The sequence below is a fragment of the Nannobrachium achirus genome (genome assembly GCF_963921795.1).
Source record: "Nannobrachium achirus genome assembly, chromosome: 6".
NCBI lineage: Eukaryota > Metazoa > Chordata > Actinopteri > Myctophiformes > Myctophidae > Nannobrachium > Nannobrachium achirus.
Genome location: NC_137815.1, coordinates 38,154,892 through 38,176,116, shown reverse-complemented (window position 1 = coordinate 38,176,116; position 21,225 = coordinate 38,154,892). Strand labels below are relative to the sequence as shown.

The 21,225-nt window shown below is 40.1% G+C and overlaps 1 protein-coding gene across 1 annotated transcript; it reads left to right on the top strand.

Moving 5' to 3' along the window:
• Positions 1–1,261: 1,261 nt before the first annotated feature.
• On the top strand, positions 1,262–16,688 carry LOC308287555 (uncharacterized protein). The gene is made up of 6 exons (XM_080728772.1): positions 1,262–1,550; positions 6,237–6,442; positions 8,452–8,532; positions 13,169–13,219; positions 14,054–14,092; positions 15,530–16,688. The coding sequence occupies exons 2-6, from the start codon at positions 6,338–6,340 to the stop codon at positions 15,608–15,610; spliced, it is 357 nt and encodes a 118-aa protein (XP_080584898.1). The 5' UTR covers positions 1,262–1,550; positions 6,237–6,337; the 3' UTR covers positions 15,611–16,688.
• The last annotated feature ends 4,537 nt before the right edge of the window (positions 16,689–21,225 follow it).

Sequence of the window (21,225 nt, the reverse complement as noted above, 5' to 3'; positions counted from 1 at the left end):
ACACCCTGCACCTTTTCTCAGCTATACATTCCAATTCCAGCACATCATTTTGGCCATCTAAATATCATAAATAGTATCCCACCAACTAGCAGTGGTGGAAGGTAGCTATAGAACATTACTCAAGTAGACTACTGTAACCTACCTATTCTACTTGAGCGCATTTTGAGGTACGTTTAGGCTACTTTTCTTGAGAATTTCCATTATTGGACTCTTTATAGGTCTCCACTACATCTACAGTTGTACCATAGCTAATGTGTTTTAATGCACAACAATAATTTCACAGCTTTGGTTACTATAGTGTAGACTACTTTGCAGAATTACATTATTTATTAATGCAAAGAATGTAGGCTATTTACAGATTAACCTAACCACATTAAAATCAGCTGGCACATGTAGCTACCAACTGCAACATTAAAGTAATGAACACATTAATTAGTAATTATGATGTAATAAATGTGGTTGTGAAATGGGCCGTTCTGCATAATGAGTGTAATATGAGTTTGGTCTAATGTTTTACTCATGTATTCTATCGATTCTATGACTTCTTTTCTAAAAAAGAAATCTCAGTACTTTACTTCTCTCTATCGCTCTGTTCAGACAGAGAGTTAGAGAGAACAGAGAGTTTAAGAGCTAATATAGGCTAAAATCATTTACAGTAGTGATTCTCAAGGTCAGGCCCGGGGACCCCCAAGGGTCCTTGAGGAGGTTCCAGGCGGTCCCCAGCTAAATTAGAGTTCAGTTTATCCACTTTAACCCTATAGTGGATAAACTGATATAACCTGGTATAACCCCATACATTTATTTGTTTATTTATTTGTTTAAACAAATAAACATCTGCTATTTTTAAAAGATGAAAGATGAAAAGAATATTCAAAATGTATTTTACATTTTTAATATTTTTTGAAATATTTGAGGGAGGTGGTCCCTGGCACAAAATACTTTCAGATGGAAATACAATGTTAATGTGGGGGTCCTTAATACTTGGCATGCCTTGAACAAAGCGAGGACCACTGATAATTACACCATGTTTGATGCTGTCTGTCTGTCTGTCTGTCTGTCTGTCTGTCTGTCTGTCTGTCTGCTCTCCAGTGGGTGGTCCGGGGCGCCCTGGGTGGGGGCGGGGTTCCGTCTTTTCACCCCTCCTCCTGCAGTGAGTTCTGCTTCTCCTCGACGCATGCATGCTTTAATAGAGAAAGTGTGCAATGCACAGCGCTCGGCTTCACTCCCACCCACCCATTATACTACAGTACACCACCCTGAACACAGCGTCCGTCTGCCTGCCGTGTCTGTCTGTCTGTCTGTCTGTCTGTCTGTCCGTCTGTCCGATCAAAACACATTCCCGATTGAAGAAGAAGACCAGCCTGCATTGCCGCGGTCATCATTCCAACCAATAAGAAGCTCGATCGACTATTCTTCGACAGTCGAAGTTGTACTGCAGCACCAGTTTAAAAAAAAGAAAAACATTTTCTAGACAGATTCTAGTCTAAACTCTCCTCAAGTAGGCTTGCTTTACCATTCAAACCAGTACAGGTCGTGCTGCTGTGGCAAAGGTAAGTTGAAAACATCTTTCTCTCGTTTCGAGCCCCCCCGTCCCCGTGTCTGTTCAACTTGGTCTCATGCATTTTAAAAAGGGAGTTTATATTGAGATGTCTTGCGATCTGCATGGTTGAACCAATCTTAAACAAGATTTACACCTGTAAATTACATGTTGTTCTCCCACTTCTCCGGGACTTTTTCTGCTTTTGTTGACAATACAGACACAGTCTGGACTGGTGGGCCTGTTATCACGGACTAATGCATTTAAATGCAGTGGTGGAAAAAAAGTACTCAAGTGTATTACTACTCTGTTACAAGTAAAAGTCCGAAATACAAAATCTACTTTATAAAAGTACAAAGGTATTGGTATCAAAATGTACTTGAAGTAGGCTACCAAAAGTAGAAGTATAGGGCCTACTCATTGTGCAGAATGATTTTCTTTCCTTTGCATTTTTTCTTTCTTCCCAAATGTAGGCCTATAGGCTACAAATCTTTTGAAAATAGCACATCTCACATCATGTTCAAATGGCCGAAATGTAGGCCTATAAGTGTTTAATGTATGTTTTGTAATAATAATCAATCTACAAAGTAAGTAGTCTAACTAAAGTTTACAAATGAAGAACAATATTTTGACCTGAGATAGTGGAGTAGAAGTAAAAGTAGGCATATTAAAAATTGGAAATACTCAAGTAAAGTACAAATACCTAAAAATTGTACTTAAGTAAATATACTTAGTTACTTTACACCACTGCTTGTAAATTACATGTTGTTTTCCTGCTTTTGTTGTCAATACAGACACAGTCTGGTGGGCCTGTTACCACCGACTAGTGCATTTAAATGCCTGCTACACACTCAGTGATGGAAATAACGCCGGGAATGTGGAGATCTATAGCTGTACATTTTAGCCTTATACTGCTATGATCGTTTGGACTCTTGCGTGGGGGTTATAGTCATTATGGAGTCGTTTACACACGGCAGAGCTGATATACGTTTAGTTATAAGTGGAAACTATAGGCCAGCTTTCTATTGATCGCTCCACGCACTGCTAAAAGTAGCTGAGTTCTCTCGTGAAGGCTATATGGAAAAAAGAACATTAAGTTCTAAACAGTGGTGGAAAAAAAGTACTCGCATGTTTTACTTGAGTAAAAGTATCAATACTGCAACGTAGAAACTCTGTTACAAGGCTAAACACTCTGTTACAAGGCTATAGAAGTCCAGAATTCAGATTTTACTTGAGCGATACTGATAAAGTGCAAAAGTATTGGTATCAAAATGTACTTAAAGTGCCAAAAGTACTCGTTATGCACAATGTCCCATTTCAAGTTTCTACACTTTTACAAATCTTTTGAAAATAGCAGATCTACAAGCTCACAATGCGTCTCATTGCTTGTGAGCTTATAGGTCGGCTATTTTCAAATGGCCGAAATGTGGCTGGCCGCTGAAGTGATTATGTATGTTTTGTACTAGGCTAATAATCAAAATCTACAAAGTAACTAAATTTTGCAAATGATTGTAGTGGAGTAAAAGTAGGCCTACAATTAGGCTATTGATGATGAATGTTGTGACTTTCCCCCACCACTCTCTATATATATATTTTTTTCTTTCTTTTTTTTGATTGATCTAATTATATAGCCTGGTCTACATGCCCATATCAGAATATATGCACATATACATGCCCCATTGAAGGTTGAACTTGGAACAGCACCAGCATCCGAGTAGCCTAAGCCCTTAATTTGAGTAAATATTATCAAATAAATATTTTAACGCTCTCTATTAGGACGTGTAATTGTGAAAACCAATGTGAAAATGTCAGCTTTTAATCTTCCCAAATTCAAATAGCCTACTGGCATAAGTTAAGAAACGTACTAAACATCTAGCCTACAGCCATACAGCCTGCAGTAGCCTAAACATCCATGTAGAAATACGTAACAATCCCAACAGTGGTGGAAACAGTGGGCCTACTTCTCTTCTCTTTTGTTTTTACTTAAGTAAAAGTAGGCTACCAATACCACAATGTAGAAATGTTTGTTACATGTAAAAGTCCTATTCAAAGTTTTATTTGAGTATTAAGTGCAAAAGTATTGGCATCAAAATATACTTAAAGTAACCAAAGTAAAAGCACTTCAATTTGTCATCAAACATTTTTGGCAAATAGCCGATCCACAAGCTCACAATGCAAAGCGTTGTGAGCTTGTAGATCGGCTATCTTCGAATAGCCAAAGTATAAAAGAACGCTTAAAAAAGGTTCATGTATGTTTTGTAATAATAATAGTAGCGGAGTAAAGCGTACATTGTTTTCCTCTGAGAGGCGGTGGTGGTGTACAAGTATAAAGTATTGTAAATTGTAAATACTCAAGTAAAGTAGAAGTACCTCAAAAACTGTACTCAAGCACAGTATACTGGAGTAAATGTACTTGGTGGTGCAGGTGGTCACCACGCTGATGCCAGCCAGTAGAGACCGGATAGACGATAGGTATAGAAGCGTACATTTTGGATGGTATATTGAGTTGTGAATATCTGTGCTACTTTTAGTTCACTGCAAACCACTCTCATGTTTCCCTGCGTTTGCCAAAGCCCTGTCTGTATAGGATGAACCTGCCATGACGGATATGCCACCAAGGCTATATAAGCAGTTCTCACGCTTGCACTGCGAAAAGGACCCCGTGTGAATTCGAACCATCCTTTATATGACAAATCGAGCATAGCTCAGGGGGTAGGGGGGGTGGCCGGCGTGGTCCTGTAAATTCTTAACGTCATACTGTACAAACATGCGTTAATTGGGCAAAATAGAAGCATTACGATCGAGTTTCAGTCAGCGTCCATTTAACAATCACGTGTACGTTTCTGCGTTATTCTGCTTTCTCTTTGCCCAAACCTTAACCACTTGAACCCTAGTTGTTGTGTGAGAGAGAGAGAGAGAGAGAGAGAGAGAGAGAGAGAGAGAGAGAGAGAGAGAGAGAGAGAGAGAGAGACCCCAACATTCAGTGATAATAGCTGATCTACGTGCTATTTCCAGCAAAGATATTTAAGGGAAAACAGGAGGGGAGACTAGTATAGACCCCCGGGGGACTCAAGTGTATAGGGCAGTGGCTCTCAAACTGTTTAATTTCAACGACCTCCATAACTCTTAGAGTGTACACATTTGGACACTCTCAGAGTTACAGAACTGTAAGGGACCCCCTCAGGGAACCCAGAGGGTCCTTGGACCCCTCTTTGAGAACCACTGATATGTATATATTTTTTCCTCCACCTGGGAAACAGAAGGTCCCCAGTTCTGTGACCCGGTCTACGTGCCGAAGTGTCCCTGAGCAAGACACTTAAGAAGCCCCAACTGCTCCCCGGGGCGCTCCCTGCAGCCTCCCCGCAGCCTCCACTTCTCCTGATGCTTACATCTAGGGCTGTCACAATTATTACATAATCGTCTAATCGTGATTATTTGACATTATCGCAATTATTTCGTCATAATCATGAATGTTGAAAAATGTCAGAAATAGTGGAAATAGCAGATCTACAAGCTCACAACGCGTCGCATCGCGACGCGTTGTGAGCTCGTAGATCGGCTATTTCCGCTATCAATGTTATTTTTTAAGTAGTAAGTTGTCAAATATGTCAGTAATGTATTTGTCTATTTAGGTTATGTGTCATATCTACCATATGCAACTTCAAAGCCTAAAAGCCAAACAGAAATGTAATTATCAACGACAAATACACAATTAAATCGTTAATCGCCAATTATTTGAGTGACAATTAATCGTCATGTAAAATGTCATATCGTGACAGCCCTACTTACATCACATGCAGATTAACACAGTTCACTACATGTATATACACAATATATATACAATATACAGTGACAAACACCGCAAAGGAGTGCAGACATTGTAGGGATGGGATGATAATCGTTATCGCTCACAATAATCGTATCGCAGAGCTCATAATTCATGGTGAAATGGTCCTCAGTCATACACAAGGATTAATTGGCTTTTGTTGTGCTGCGAATTCAGTGCCATTTGAACCAACAGACCTGTAAAGAGTGCATTTGGTGCGCTCTTATTGGCAAACGTTCCCCAAAACATAGATTAGTGATGCTGGGGGTTCAAGTGGTTAATAAAAGTGGCGTTTTAAGTTGTATGTATATTTTGATTATCGCGATAATATCGTTAATCACAATTATTGGTATTATCTTTTTATTTTATTTTATGTACGTTTCATATAATTTCATGTACGTTTCAACCTTTTCTGGCCACGACCCCCAAAATAATCATATTTTAACTGGGGTACCCCCCGTCCTGACGAGCACTAAGAGTTGAGGAGGCATTACATTTTGTACAAAACGGTTCTATTGTGAAAATAGCAGATCTACATGCTCACAACGCCTCGCAACGTGTTTCACAATTTATTTATTTAAGGTATTAAAAAGTCCTTGAATTGTCACTTTAGAAATGTATTTTCACAATGTCTGCCTCTAGAGGTATTAAAAAGTCCTTGAATTGTCACTTTAGAAATGTGCAGATACCCTCTATACACTTACATTTTCTGTTGGTTTGTTTACTGTTGAGTGAGAAAAAAATGTTGCACATTAAGTTAATCATCTGGGGACCACCCCAAAATAATTTGGGGACCACCCTGGGGGTCCCACCCCACAGGTTGAGAACCACTGCCCTAAGACATTGCAATTATTCTTATCCTCTCTTATCCAGTCAGCCTCCGACAGAGCGTTGATCTACTTCGGCCCTGGAGGGAGGCCTCTGCCTTGGGCTTCAATGCCTGCACTGTTTGAAGCTGGTGGACAGACACAGGGATGAGTGACGCGGGGACCACGGAGCCATCTCCCCAGCCAGGCACGGCACAGACCCCGGAAGAGCCTCAGCGCAGGGGCAGGGGCCGACCACGCAAGCAGCTGCAGGTGGGGAGCACGGGCGTCACAAGGGGGGAGGGAGGGAAGTGGGACTGAGTCACTAGGGCCCAATGTGGAGGGGCATTAATTATTTTATACTTTAGCCTTTGAAAAATAGCAGATCTACAAGCTCACAGCGTGGCACTTGGTGGTGCGCACAAGTTCCGCGCTGTGAGCTTGTAGATCTGCTATTTTTGAAAAGTCATGAAAATGTATGCAAATCTTTGAATATACTATGTATTTTTTAAAGGGAACATTTGCAACTCAAAATTTGCTTCTGGGGGGGTCCCTGGAACTAAATATTTTGAGATGGGGGTCCGTGGCCAAATATATATAATTTTGTGGATCCTTCACATGAAAAAGTTTGAGCACCACTGACATAGAAACATATATATATTTTTTAAACTTAGAAGGATTTGAAATATTCAAAGACTTGCCCAAATTATCACGGTTTTTCAAAAATAGCAGATCAACAAGTATATCTGCTATTTTTCAATATTTAAAGCACCCAGGGCCCAGGATTTGGTGCGACACCCTTGGGTGGGAGCGCTTTGAATTCCTTCCTTATTCCCCCTTCCTTGACTTGAATTCATTAACGACTTGGAACCCCCCCAGCATCCATTAGCCAAAGATAATAGATCTGCAAGCTTGTGGATCAGCTATTTCTTTGGAAAAAATAGGCTTCACGTGGTTAAAGGTAGTGTAAGTGATGTTTTATGCTTGAGACAAAACAAAAAGGTGTGTGTGACTGTGTGTGTGTGTGTGTGTGTGTGTGTGTGTGTGTGTGTGTGTGTGTGTAATAGTTAAAGCTCTAAGTAGGGCATATATTCTGATCATTTGCTATAGAATATCTATTCAATAACAGGGTTTTCTGTCTCTAAGGCTCTTTAATGAACAGAAAATACATTTTCAGGAGGGTAAGCAATTTGGGTAAGCAATTCCATCCATCCATTAGATCAGGGGTTTTCAAAGTGGGTGACGGGGCACCCTGGGGTGCCGCGACAGCAGTCCAGGTGTGCCGCAAGATAATTTGATAATATTTGGAATTTATTTGGACACAATATATTTAGTATGATTTTAAGTTATTTTCAGTCAGTTCTAACCAAAATGGCTATTATCTCAACATTTTCCTTGCAACATAATCGATGAATTATGCCATAAATAAAATATGTAGGTGATGGGAGTGAAAATTATGAATATAAGGGGGTGCCTCGGATGAAAGAATAGGGGTGCCCTAAGCCAAAAACGTTTGGGAACCCCTGCATTAGATAGTACCCATTTATCTGCTTCAATTTTATAGTATTCCTGTTCTGCTCATTTCTTTGTGACATCACTTCCACTTTCAGTTATTTATCCTTTATAATTTCTCTACCCTGATTCAATAAAATTGGGATCCTGACCTGAAAATGCATTATTATCTAAGAGCTGGAGAAACAGTCAGGGATACTCCTGTTACTGAAAGAGCACTCTATAGCAATGATAACATTCATAATAGAGCTATTTAACACTTATTTTAACAAAACAATATCAATTACTGCATCTTTAATTATTTTATAAAGCAGTGGTTCTCAACCTTTTCAGGCTGCGACCCCCAAAATAATCATATTTTAACTGGGGACCCTCCCCACCCTGACAAGCACTAAGAGTTGAGGCATAACATTTTGTATAACACAGTTCTATATTGTGAAAATAGCAGATCTACATGCTCACAACGTAGATCAGCTATTTTCACAATGTCTGCCTCTAATATTTGACAATTTGCCAATATTTAATTTGTCATTTTAGAAGTATTAGAAAGTCCTTAAATTGACACTTTAGAAATGTGCAGATACCCTCTATACATTTAAACTTTATGTTGGTTTGTTTACTGTTGAGTGAGAAAACTATGTTGCACATTAAATTAATCATCTGGGGACCCCCCAAAAATAATTTGGGGATCCCTATGGGGGTCCCGACCCACAGGTTGAGAACCAAAATAAATCTAAAATATGTTTTGCTTTATTTTCTGTTCTCTTCAGGAACCTGTTGGACCCCTACCTCCAAAACGACCCAGAGGAAGACCAAGAGGGAGCAAGAACAAGGGGCCCCCTACACCAAAGGTTCCCACATTATTCCCATAAGATGGCGATATGACTCCAAATCAGTCATTTTTGTGATAAGTGAACATAGTAGATCTACAAGCTCACAGCGTAGCGAGATGTGTACCATTGTGAGCTTCTAGATCAGCTATTTGTGCCCGCCACCATTGTAAAACAAATAATATTACGGTGTTAAGTGTTTGATTAGACTAACAGATTTACTCTGATGTAAAAAAAAAAAAGGATAAATTTGAATTATTTTGTGTCAATTCGTTGATAACAACAAAACTGCTTCTCGATTATTCGATAAACCTACATGAGCAAGATTAATCAGTTATTGGTTCTAAATAGCGGTTTTGATATATTTTCGGTTAATCAGAGTTATAACAAACTCATCTTGGTGTGTTAGATTGTGCACATTTTCTTCAACAAGATCATGTTTTTATGAATTAACATTCCTTTCAGAAATTTCACTCAGCTCTTCAGAGAAACAACCCACAGGTTAATTACTATGTAGTTGCACAATTATAAAGTAGAAACCTTAGTACAATAAACAGGAATGCAGCTGTGTATTGTATTATTATTTGTAAGGAAAGTCTGTTAGGGTCTTATACCAGATCTTACAGAACATAAATTGTCTTTTTTGTAAGTATTTGAAATTACTGCATTGTTTTGGACACTACAAAACTTGAAAACTAGTGATATATATGATAGGCTTCCTAAAATCTTGAACATGAATTAAGCAATGGTGAATTTAGTCATAACCTTATAATAAGTCAAATTTTCATTCATGTGTTGTTTCTGTGCTCTGAGAGCGAGGCTCTTAGAGTATTCGGATACAATCAACTTATTGTATGGGCGAAACAAGCCTCTAAATCACATTTATTAGCACACAAAGGAATCTAAACAAAGCAGATTAAGCCAATACTTTTGCTCGCCTTATTGATTTCTGTGACTCTAACATCAAGGGTAATATAACATGAATAGAGCCAGCCCATTGGAGTTTCCCAAAATGTTTGTATATTTACATGTATTATATTTATTTACTTAAGTTAATTAACAATTAAGTTAATTGTATTTATTGACAAGTACGTTTACACATACCCAGAATTCGTCCTCTGCATTTAACCCATCCTGACATTAGCTCCAGGCTCCAGCTTTGAGGCAAGTACCTTTTAGTCAAGGCAGTGTTGATTTCGTCGACTAAAACCTTTTTTTTTTCACTGACGAAAACTAAACTAGTAAGACACCTCAGGGTGACATGCGACCTCAGGGTGACATATCTGGCCAGTGATGTATATGGGACCAGTTACTCATATATGGAGACCCCTGCATGATAGTCAACAATGTTATGTAAAAACATGCCCATATATGGACATTACCTAATATGGGCATTCCCAGATATGTCCTTAATATTGATAACATAATATCCTTAAAGCTGGCCATACACTAGCCGATAATCGGGCCCGACTGAATCGGGTAGAATTAAACACTACAGGATCATTTTTTCAGATTATTTTACCAGATAATCTAAACGGACTCAGACTAGCCGTTTTGAACAGTCGGGCGCTCCGCACGCTACAGGATTCTATCCCGATTGAGTCGGGCTCGCACACAGCAATAATAAATAATATAATGAATACAAGATGCCACGGGGGGTGTTCTGAGAGCTGTGCTTTGCAACACGCACGCACACGCACATACAAACACATGGCGTTATCCACTGACTCAACACACAACACCGCCTCACGCAACGAAAAAAAAAGCTTCTATGGAGTTGTGTCCTATTTTGACGATATGAGTTCACTTTGACACGTTTCATGTACATCCAACTCTGACATCCCCTCTCCTGCGCTAAAGCACCGCTCCGTCCTTCTGATGGTGCCTGATTTATGATTAGTCGTATGACTGTGTAGCGCACCCAGAACAAGATCTCCAAGACCAAACTGTGTCTGTCCCGTGCCACGTTGTAAGCTTGTAGATCAGGATGGGCGTGTACTTCTTTGACTCCTAGAGATGGGATTTATGGTCCTTTGAAGTGAACCGGATCTCTGGGATCCGTTCCTTTCAAAGAGCCGTTCAAAAGACTGGCTCATTAGTTACTTTGTAGATTTTGATTATAATTACAAATAACTTCAACCCTATATACATTTATTTCTGCCATATATAGGTAGGCCTACATACCTGCCATTTGTTGCATTGTGAGCTTGATGATACAATGATACAACCTGATGGACGGATGGACGCTATGAAAAGTGTGTCTGTGTGCGGGCGCGCGCGCGCGTGTGTGTGTGTGTGTGTGTGTGTGTGTGTGTGTGTGTGTGTGTGTGTGAGAGGCAGAGGCCGGAGAGGTGGAGAGAAAAAAAAAGAGATGGATCTGTCACTCAGTCAGATGTATGCTCAGAGACTTGCGTCTATCAGCGGCTGCTGTACCTATTTTCTCTCAGTCCCCTGCTGCCCTTCCAGTCTTCCAGACAAGTACTGATCCAGGAAAATATCAAACATGTTTGAAAAGAGTCGGGCTACCCCCGATCGTCCTCCGAGCCACTCGGCTGGGCACCGAGTGGATCTGTGAGACCTCACGCTAGACGACGTTCATGCCCGATTGTCGGGCCCGTTTCAGTCGGTGGCAGCCCGATTGTCGGGGGGGTAATTAAATAGCCCGATTATCGGCTCATTTGCTGCCCCCTCCCGAGTTTTCTGAGTTTTCCTGTTTTTTTTTATTAACAGTTTGCCAGCCAAAATAGAATGGTGGTTGGTAGATTAGCCGTGAAATTTCTATTATTGTATTGTGATCTGAGACATAATATTATGTTTATAATCATGAGCCCGCCACCCCTCCTTCTTGGACCGCACCGTTGTTGTTTTTTTTTTCTTTTCCCCAGGGCATTAGCTCACCGTGATTTTCTCGATCTCCGTTGGGATAGAGTGGTGGTTTTGGCCGAGCATCGATCTCCCCGTGCGTTTCGCGTGCGCGATCCGCGCGCATAACGATCCATGCATATAGTCCAGGAGTGACTGAACAGTCGATGTGACCACTTTGGATAGCCTAGTACCTAGCACTCCAGCTCTGCTAGTGCTATCGTCTAAACAACAAGTGGGTGGGAGGAAGGAAGGCTGAAGAAGGAAAGGCCATGAGAGTCACTTCTGTTTCATGTCAGAGCAGCCACGAGCCACCGATGGACGAGCGGTGACTAGGGAAGGTTAGACGATCGCCGATTTTCGGATCAAAATCATTTATTCCGGTTTTAATGACAAAGTCCGGGAAAGTACGGCGCGGCTGAGACTCCTTGCTCAGATGTCCGATATATTACGGTTTTAACATTAAGGGGCTCCCCGTGGCTTGGAAAGGGTTAATAATAATATGTATCCATATACATACAATATATTGTATGCCCATACATGGAGATCCCTATCTGAACCAGCCACACGGAGATCCCCATCTGAACCAGCCACACCGATATGGGCCAGGCCTTTGCCATCTGGCCAATGATATATATATATATCAATGACATCAGGGATACCCATATATGGACTGTCACTGTGATATCACCTGTGATGTCACAGTGACAGTATGAATATCCAGGGTTTGATCTTTGATGAGGTGATGTCACGTGACATCACCTCCTGTACGGAAAGACACATGACATCACTTCCTGTACTGAAAGACGGACGGACGGACAAGCTACGACATTTCTCATGGTATACTGCGACCTTCGGTCGCAATAATAAAAACTAAGCTGTGATGACTAAAACTAAGACTAAATATATTGTCAATTTTATCAAAAAACTAAAAACTAAACTATAACCTTAGGGAGAGTAATTTTATGTTTGGTTGCTCTCAGGTGTTGCATGCTGAAAATAGCAGATCTACAAGCTCAGACGCGTTGTGAGCTTGTAGATTTGCTATTTTCAGCATGCAACCAGGTGTAAAATCAGTCATTACGATGCCATCAAGGCCTGCCTAAATACATTTCAGTTGACTAAATCAACTGTAGATTTAGTCCCCTAAAATCTTATATTTAGTCGACTAAAATTGGACTAAAACTAAAACTTTTCAGGTGACTAAATTATGACTAAAACTAAATGACACTTTATTAAAAAAGACTGACTAAAACTAAATCAAAATTTGATGTCAAAAACAACACTGAGTCAAGGACAGTGGCTGTAACATGTACCTAACATACCTCCTATCTACATGTTTCAATGTTTTATATTTTTTTCGTGAAGTAATGCCCTATATCATTGTACAAGAGTGTCGAGGAAAAAGTAGCAAAAATAGCCGAGCACAGAATAAAGATGAAGCAACTGATGGAGCTGACTGATAGTATTTGGACTTGTATCATGGGAGCGTGTCGATATTTCTACATAGCATCTGTTCGATGGTCCATTCTTTCGACACAGGTGAATGTTAACCTGGTGAAAAGCTAACCTGCCTACGTGGGTGAATGTTAACCTCTATGCCTAAACCTAAACCAAAACCTAACCTCAGTAACCGTGACGCGGGTGAGTAGCTAACCTGCTGAGGCTTATAGTGGAAAGAATGACTCGTCGAAAGAGCGAGATTTCCCCTTGTATCATGCCCAGGTAGCTGTACAGCCCAATGTTCTTCCAAAGGTCAATGTCACTTTAAAAACATTCATCTGCTCTGCTTCAGAAACTAGAGCCAGTTGGGGGGAGACGACCACGCGGGCGACCAAGGAAATGGGTATGTGACAAATTCAATCACGTTAACATTTTATGTTCAGTGTATAGGCTCTATGCACAGCAGCTATATTGGAAAGAAATTGGGCCTCCTACTTACTTCCTTCATAGGTGTTGCCAATGATACTAACGAAGGCTCTGTTCTATTTAATGTAGCACAGTGGTTCTCAAACGTTTGATTTCAAGGACCCCCATAACTCTGAGAGCGGTATGGGGGTCAGCACCCTGCCTGTGTTTGACCAGAATGGAACAGAGCCTTTGTTAGTCTAATTGGTAACGACTATGAAGGAAGTAAGGAAGAGACCCAATTTCTTTCCGATATGGCTGCAGTGCATAGAGCCTACTGGGTACCAGAATGTACCGGTACCCAACACTCTGGTAGAACATAAAATGTGTGAGGGACACCTTAACACATATGTTCGACCAGTGTTGGGTACAGCAACCGATACAGTGGGCAACTAAGAAACTTGTTTGTGTGTATATGTATACTACTTTTCTTTATTTTTTAATATTTGTTTAAATTTATTTTATAAATTGGTGTCTAACTACATATATTTGTTATGACATTTTAAAGGGGAATGCCACCTATTTTCAACATTAAACCAAGTCGTTGTATATATGAAAAGGTTCCTCACCTTGTGGAGCCTAGAGAATAGAATTGCTTTTCTTTGGATCATGCGATCAGTGACATGCGGCGAGAGCGGTCTGTGGCCCACAGTCCAACGTGGGTGATTTCACCTCCGGCACAAACGGCAGGGCCTGAAAATCCATACAAGTCCTGATGTTCAGCCAATTTTCCATTTATGTTCAATTAATTCAGATTGGCCTCTCTTCACAGCCCCAGAAGGTAGCCCTAGAGGCAGTTGAAGGACACCAGGTGAGACAAACAAAAGCTTCTATCTGGCGTCTGCGCACTTGATCCATAGTTTATTTTTAGTCCGCTTTGATGTCTGAAATGTAAAAGGTAAACAAACACATTGTCATTCTCATCAAAAGGTAAGGCAGACCTGTGAACTGTTCTGAACATTTGTCTTCAGCCAAGCATCTTTGCAGATGTGATGAGTTTTCTACACCCGAAATGTCCTTCTGCACATTTCATTTTAACCCCTTAAACCAGGGGTCTTCAACTTTTTCAGGCCAATGACCCCTTAGCTGAGAGGGAGATAAAGCAGGGACCCCTCTACATATTGTGTAAAATTATGTTGCAGATTTTCATAGACTTGTTTGACAGCACTGTTATTGGTCTATGTTGGATTCGTGTTAATGTCTTTTTTCAGAGATTTAACCACTTAAATCAGCTATACTTTGTAAACTTGACCTTTCACTCTGCACTTGGTCTGATCTTTTTTTTTTTTTTTACCTCAAACCTATTTACAACAAACCTATTTGCCAAAAATAGGCGATCTACAAGCTCTCAACGCTTCACAGCACGAGGCGCGGAGAGCTTGTAGATCTGCTATTTTTGGCTAAAGTTCACCTTAGGATAGGGATGCGATGGTTCAAGTTGTTAATTTAAAAGAATGGCCCTAGATTTGGCGGGCCCCATGTAGTAACTCTGTTGAAGATTCCTGCTTAAACCCTCTAGTCTTAGTGAAACGGACTTGAGTGACAACTGTACTCGGACCGCTTTCTCTGTCTCCACCAAATCCCTTCACCAAAAAAGACTCAGAACAGGCATTCTGGGGTTCCAAGAGGTTGGGTATCGCGGGGAGTGAAAATAAACCCATTGTTTGGTAAGAAACCTTCGACTTTCCACTTTGCGACTCAGCATATTACACAACCGTTTTCAAGCCATAGGGGCCAGTTTCCTCGATGCCCTCCTCTCCGTCTGTCTTCTTATCGCATCCTCTCTTCTTAAAAGTTGTTTCAATCAAAGAAGTCTGAGACGCTTCAAGAACTGAAACCGTTAGGCAGACTCCCTTTCTCAGATGCTCGCACGCGAAGGGGAAGAATGAGTCAAGCTGAAGAGGGGAAACCTGATCTAACTGCTCTCTTCCCCTGTCTTCTCCGTTTCCTGGCATAACGGTCCTGTTCCCCACATTTCAAGTGTCTGACAGGTGGACACGTTTCCCTGCTTTCACAGTCACTCACTGACACCTTAACACTCATGCTGGTATTGAGTTATTGCTGCAAACACTTTCTATGTGTTACTCAACCCCAGTACTTGAGTCAAAAGTATACTGGCCAAATATCACTCCACTAAAAAAGAAAGTTGCTCTGTCAAATTTGTAGTTCATTTCAAGTACAGGAGTACTTGCTTTTAAACATGCCGGTACTTCAAAAATGCAAATTAAAAATATGTATATATTTTCAGGGCCCTTCACGAGCAGCTGAGGAGGGGTCCTCGTCCCCTGAAGCCTCACCATCTCAGGTTCCAGCACAGGAGGAAGACTAGAGAAACAGTGGTCCTCTGCCTATACCTCATAGTTTGGCCTCTGACGAGGAGGGGTACAAACTGATCCCCGATCTGCTCTAATGCCCATGATTTATACTTGGTTGAGCATGGTGCTGTCTGCACTGAAAAGAACCGACCTCACAACCAAACTTCTCACAAGCTCACACAGCCGATCTCACGACAGATCTCACAAGCTCACTACACATTGTGCTGCGATGTGTCGTGAGCTTGTAGATCTACTATTTTTGGTGCACGACACCGGCACGCAACCAAGTATAAATCACGCTTAAAGGAGCAGCTTGCCCCTTTTCATCATTATTTTCATAATAACCAGTCCTCAGAAATGCTCATTATTAGATGGCCTCTTTTCAGTTTACTCACTCTGCATCTCATTGGTGGGCTAATGTATATGGACAGTTCAGAAACCTGTCTACCATTGACAATCAGTGATGGAAATGCCAAGCTAATAGAGACCATAACCTCTCTTTTCCTGGAAAGTAAACATGCTGAAATAGAATCCATTGTTCTTGTACTGCATTTAAAAAAAACGAAACCTATTGAGCCTAGTTATAGCAGGTAGTCTGAAAAGTGGATATAAATTCAACCTCCCGACTCCTCCAATCTGACACCGAGAGAGTTGGATCAAGAGGGTACAGCTTCTTTGAAAAAGGACACAACTCCACTGGGAGGCCTAAGGAGACCTTTTAAGTTGGCTTAAAAGCAGACACCTGAATTTTGTATTACTAAAGCCATCTTTCGATGTAGGCACATTTCTGAAGCATCCACGTCAGCCCTCCTACAAGACACAGAGGACAGAATGATTAGCATTAGTGAGGACTAATTATATGAAGATGAGGTTGAAAATGGGCGAAGGGCACCTTTAAGGATCCAGGGGAATACAGAAGGATTCACTGCAGAAGATGCTTTCTGCTCTTCACGGCTGTATTGCCATACTGTATCTTGGGTTTATTTTCAATGATGGGCAGGCATACCTCTGTTGTTTTAATGTTGCTCTATCATGGATGTGGCTATTCAGGGTGTGCGTGCGTGTGTGTGTGAGCGTGTGTGTGTGTGTGTGTGTGTGTGTGTGTGTGTGTGTGAGCGTGTGTGTGTGTGTGTGTGTGTGTGTGTGTGTGTGTGTTAAGGGGATGGGTTGGGTTTCAGAATGGATGGAAGAGGGTGGAGGGAAGAAACAGTTGCCAAACAGAACTGACATCTTGAACCACAAGTACTAAATCAAGAGTTTTGCTCCCAGTTATTACATGGGATCAAGACTTTTGACAGTGATATTTTTAGCAAATGTTATATTTCTTTTATCCTTTCTCTCTTTTTTTCTTTTTTCTTTCAAACGTGCTGATGTCATCATTATGAACATAATTTCGAAATGTTTGATTCCAAAATCACATCAATTTTGGAGGGAAAATGCTATTTTTTTAATTGCATAATATTTCAACAACGCAAATCTTTAGACTCGATTGCAAGTGTGAGTAACCGTACTGAGATAATAATTCAACATTCTTGATATAACAAAGGGAGTGCTATTTTACAGCTGACAGTCATTCTGTCACAGTAAAATCCAGTGTGTTAATTTAACTTTTAAGTTTTGAATATTCTGAAAGTTCAGGGTACCAACATCTGACCTTCAAGTGAACTGACCTTACAGCTTATTCATCACTATGCAACCACACTGTTAGCTTGAAGGTCAGTTCAATTTAGCTTGAAGATCACTTGCTTGAATATCAGATAGCTTGAAGTTCAGTTCGCTCGATGATCAGTTTGGCAAGCGACACAGAATAAATTAAGCTTAACATTCCGATTTTACTGGGTGGTGACTTTTACCAATTCTTTTGCTGTCGAGTGGAAACCTCACACAGTATGTTAATTTTCATAATTCAAAAGTGGCAGATCCACAAGCCCCTTGTTCTTGTAGATGGGCTGTTTTTGCTACTTTTGTGTGACACTAGTATGACGAAGTTTGGTATTATTTGGTATATTAAAGTCAAAATATGGAGATAAGAGGTTTGTGCCCGACAGCAATGAGTTGAGGGTGTCTCCTTTTGGAATGAACTACTCCTTACAGTATGTAGTTGGCACTAGTGTTTGACGGCTCACCAGACCACACTCAGGACTTTTACCGATAAATGACCTTTCATCACGACCATGTAACCTCAGGTATAACAGAACTATTCAGGAACATATGTTTTCACTCTGATTTATTGTCCTGTGTTTGTTGTGCATCTCTGTGTTTGACATTCACAGCATGAAACCACACAAAAGACCTCACTCTACGCCTCAGTTACCTTCACGCTCTGCACCCAGTCATTCTGATTCTACCTCAGTATAACACACAGGATACACTTGGCACACACGCGCGCGCACACACACATCTTGGCGGACATTCAATCACAGACAGGCAAAGAGCTTCAGTTTATGTGCGCCTACTAACCAATATAACGTGGTAAACAAAAATACCTGCGTACATGAACATAATAAAATACCTGTACACTCACTCTCACATACTGTACACTCCTGCACACACAATCAGCATGTCCGACTCCTAGAAAAGATCTACTACACAGTACCAAATCTGGAGTGTTCAATTAACCCTGGGAATGTAAGTTACATTAACCCTTACGCCCACATTTTGACAATTTACTACTTTATTGATTAATCGAATATGATTCGGAAGTGTGATTGTATTAAATATGTTTTATATATCAACAAATTGATTAAAAAATGTTCTAATTAACTTCTTATAATGGAGTAAATTGATTAGTCTTATGAGCCACTTGAGCCCTATCGATTAGTTCCAAGCCTATAATTGATTACTTCCATTAACCGTTGCACCCTAAACTTGACAGTCCATATGTTTTACTGTGTACTAGTGCCTGTGGGAGTTCTTTACAAGCTGTATGAGTCAAAACCTGGAATGACACTTGTTTTATTTTCCTGGGCTAGATATGAGCCTATAGTTTACAATAACTTGATGAGGTTTTGTTTTTATTGATTTTAGTACAATAACATTTTTATCCTAACATGTTTTCTTTCGATTTTTTTTTTTACACTGTAAATTGTAAGCGTGTATGTACACTCTGTATCACTCTGATATAAAACGAGCGGTAGCACTGAATTCTGTGGAAAACACTGAAACATAACATCGCAACAATTCTCTGAAAAAGATAGTTTCAAATTTCTTTGAAACAAGATTTGCCAAGATTAGCTAGTGCCTTCAGCAGTAGCTCAAGATGTATTCTCAGTTGCTTTACCCCTTCTGTGACATAGCCTTATGTGAACTGCATATCATGTTTGGCATACATATCAATAGATAATGAACACAGGTGTATACAATGTGTTTTCACTGGTTGAACGACTTCAATGCTGTGGTGTTATTTCCCAGTAATTCCACACATTTCAGCACTGTTTAAATGCTACCACAACTGATGTACTGTACATTATGGCTCTGTTCACACTGGCAGCCCAAATCAGATTTTTGGCCTATCCAGATTGGAATCAGATTGTTGTTGTTTTTAACAAAGTCTGAACCGCAAAAACAAAACATATGGACCCCTAACAATGACCTGAAATGCATTTCAAATCAAATTTTAAAATGTCTCAGTCTGGACATTTCCGGCGAGTGACAGCCTCATTTCGAACCAATAACGGACTTAATTTTTTTTTTATATATCGTTTTTTTGTATTTCTTTTATATCAATGAATCGACACAGAGAAAAATCGAATAGACCCTCAACCCTGTTTTATATTTCATTGTACAATGGGGTGGCATGCGAAAACAGACGATCTAAAGCTTGTAGAGCTGCAATTTTCACGTCTTTAAAAATAATCATTGATCAATGTTAATCGAGGCAGAAGTTTTATTTGGAGTTTTGCGATCTGATCACTTGCAAATAGCAGGGTGGACCGTCAGTCCTAAAAAAGATCAGATCAGATCAGATTTGTCTGCAGTCTGAACAAAGCCCTGAGTCTATATTGTTTTCCTGTTAGCTCATTGTCCACTGGACTACCTCTGAAACCCAACAGGCCCCGGGTCCCCCTCAGCCACTGTGAGGAGGAATGCTTGCTTGGTTTTAGCTCTATACTGTACTTTGTCTTTTAACCTCGACTCGTAGGCTTCCTTTCTGGGTAAAAGGATCCCACGAGAACATCCGGAAGGCTCGGAAAATCACCAGCCCCCTGTATAATCTTGAAATATAGTTGTCGAAATGATGTCGTCGCTGTCAGGCAGAAACCTTGTATCTCTGTGTTTTTATATATATATATATATTTAGATTCATATATAGATATATTCACCTGTATTTCATATAGATCGTCTATTTTCGTGATTTTTGAAACGTTTTGGAAGTGAACGTGAAAGTGTCTGTGGGGTTTTATAAATGTTGAACCAGTGAATCGTATTAAAAGAGCTAGTAGTGACTAAATAATAACTACATCGGACCCATTGGAAGTTGGAACGCGGGTTCAATTTCCTGAAAAGTAACGCTTTTGGACATACAAGGTTTCCACCCGACAGCGACAACATAATCCTTTTGTAGTGCACTCATCCAGTGGTGGAAAAAGTACATTTCTTTTTTTTTATAGTATAAGTATCAATACTGCAATAAAAAGTAAAAGTCCGGAATTCAAAATGTACTTAAAAGCACTTAAGTATTGGCATCAAAATGAACTTAAAGTACCAAAAGTAAAAGTACTCATTGTGCAGAATGTCCCGGTTCAGCTCAAAAGCTCGTTGCCTCCGACGCGTTGTGAGCTTCTAGATTGGATATTTTCAAAAAGCCGAAATTTAAATATGGCTGAAGTGGTTAATGTATGTTAATTTGTAATAATAATTCAAATCTACAAAGTAAGCAGTAACTAAAGTTTTCAAATAATTGTAGTGGAGTAAAAAAGTACAATATTTGCCTCTTGAGATGCAGTGGAGTAGAAGTAAAAGTATTGAACATTGGAAATACTCCAGTAAAGTAGCAGTACCTCAAAATTGTACTTAGGTACAGTACCTGAGTAAATGTACTGAGTTACTTTCCACCACTGCACTCATCTCACCTCACCACATTCATGACAGCATACTCAGTGAAAATGAGCCAAAAACAAAAGGTGCTTTTTTTCAATTTTACTACAGTTGAGTCAAGCTTTGTAGTTTTACAACATTATCTTTGTTTGGATATTCACTGTCTTATATGGTGAAAATGTTGTTCAGTGATCTTATTACTGATAGTGATGTAACATTTTTGATGTACTTGATCCATTTTCATTGTTTTAAAAAAAAGTCGACATCTCAGTAGTATATAGCGTGTATAACTTGAGAAATTATCTTTGTCACTGTTGCTTCTTCTTCTAACTCGTTTAGTGATTCTGTATTGCCGGAATCATACTTTGTCATATGATGGGTGCTGAAAATAGCAGATCTGAACACACAACGCGTCGCATCCGTGATGCGTTGTGAGCTTGCAGATCTGCTGTTTTTGGTGCATGATGATGTCTGATCCTTCTCTCATCCTCAAAGACTTCAAGGGCAACTTGACCAGCGTAACCTGAATCCTGTTGTTCTGTACTAGTGAGGAGGGAAGACATCTTGGTATCGCCATATTTCAAAATATTAT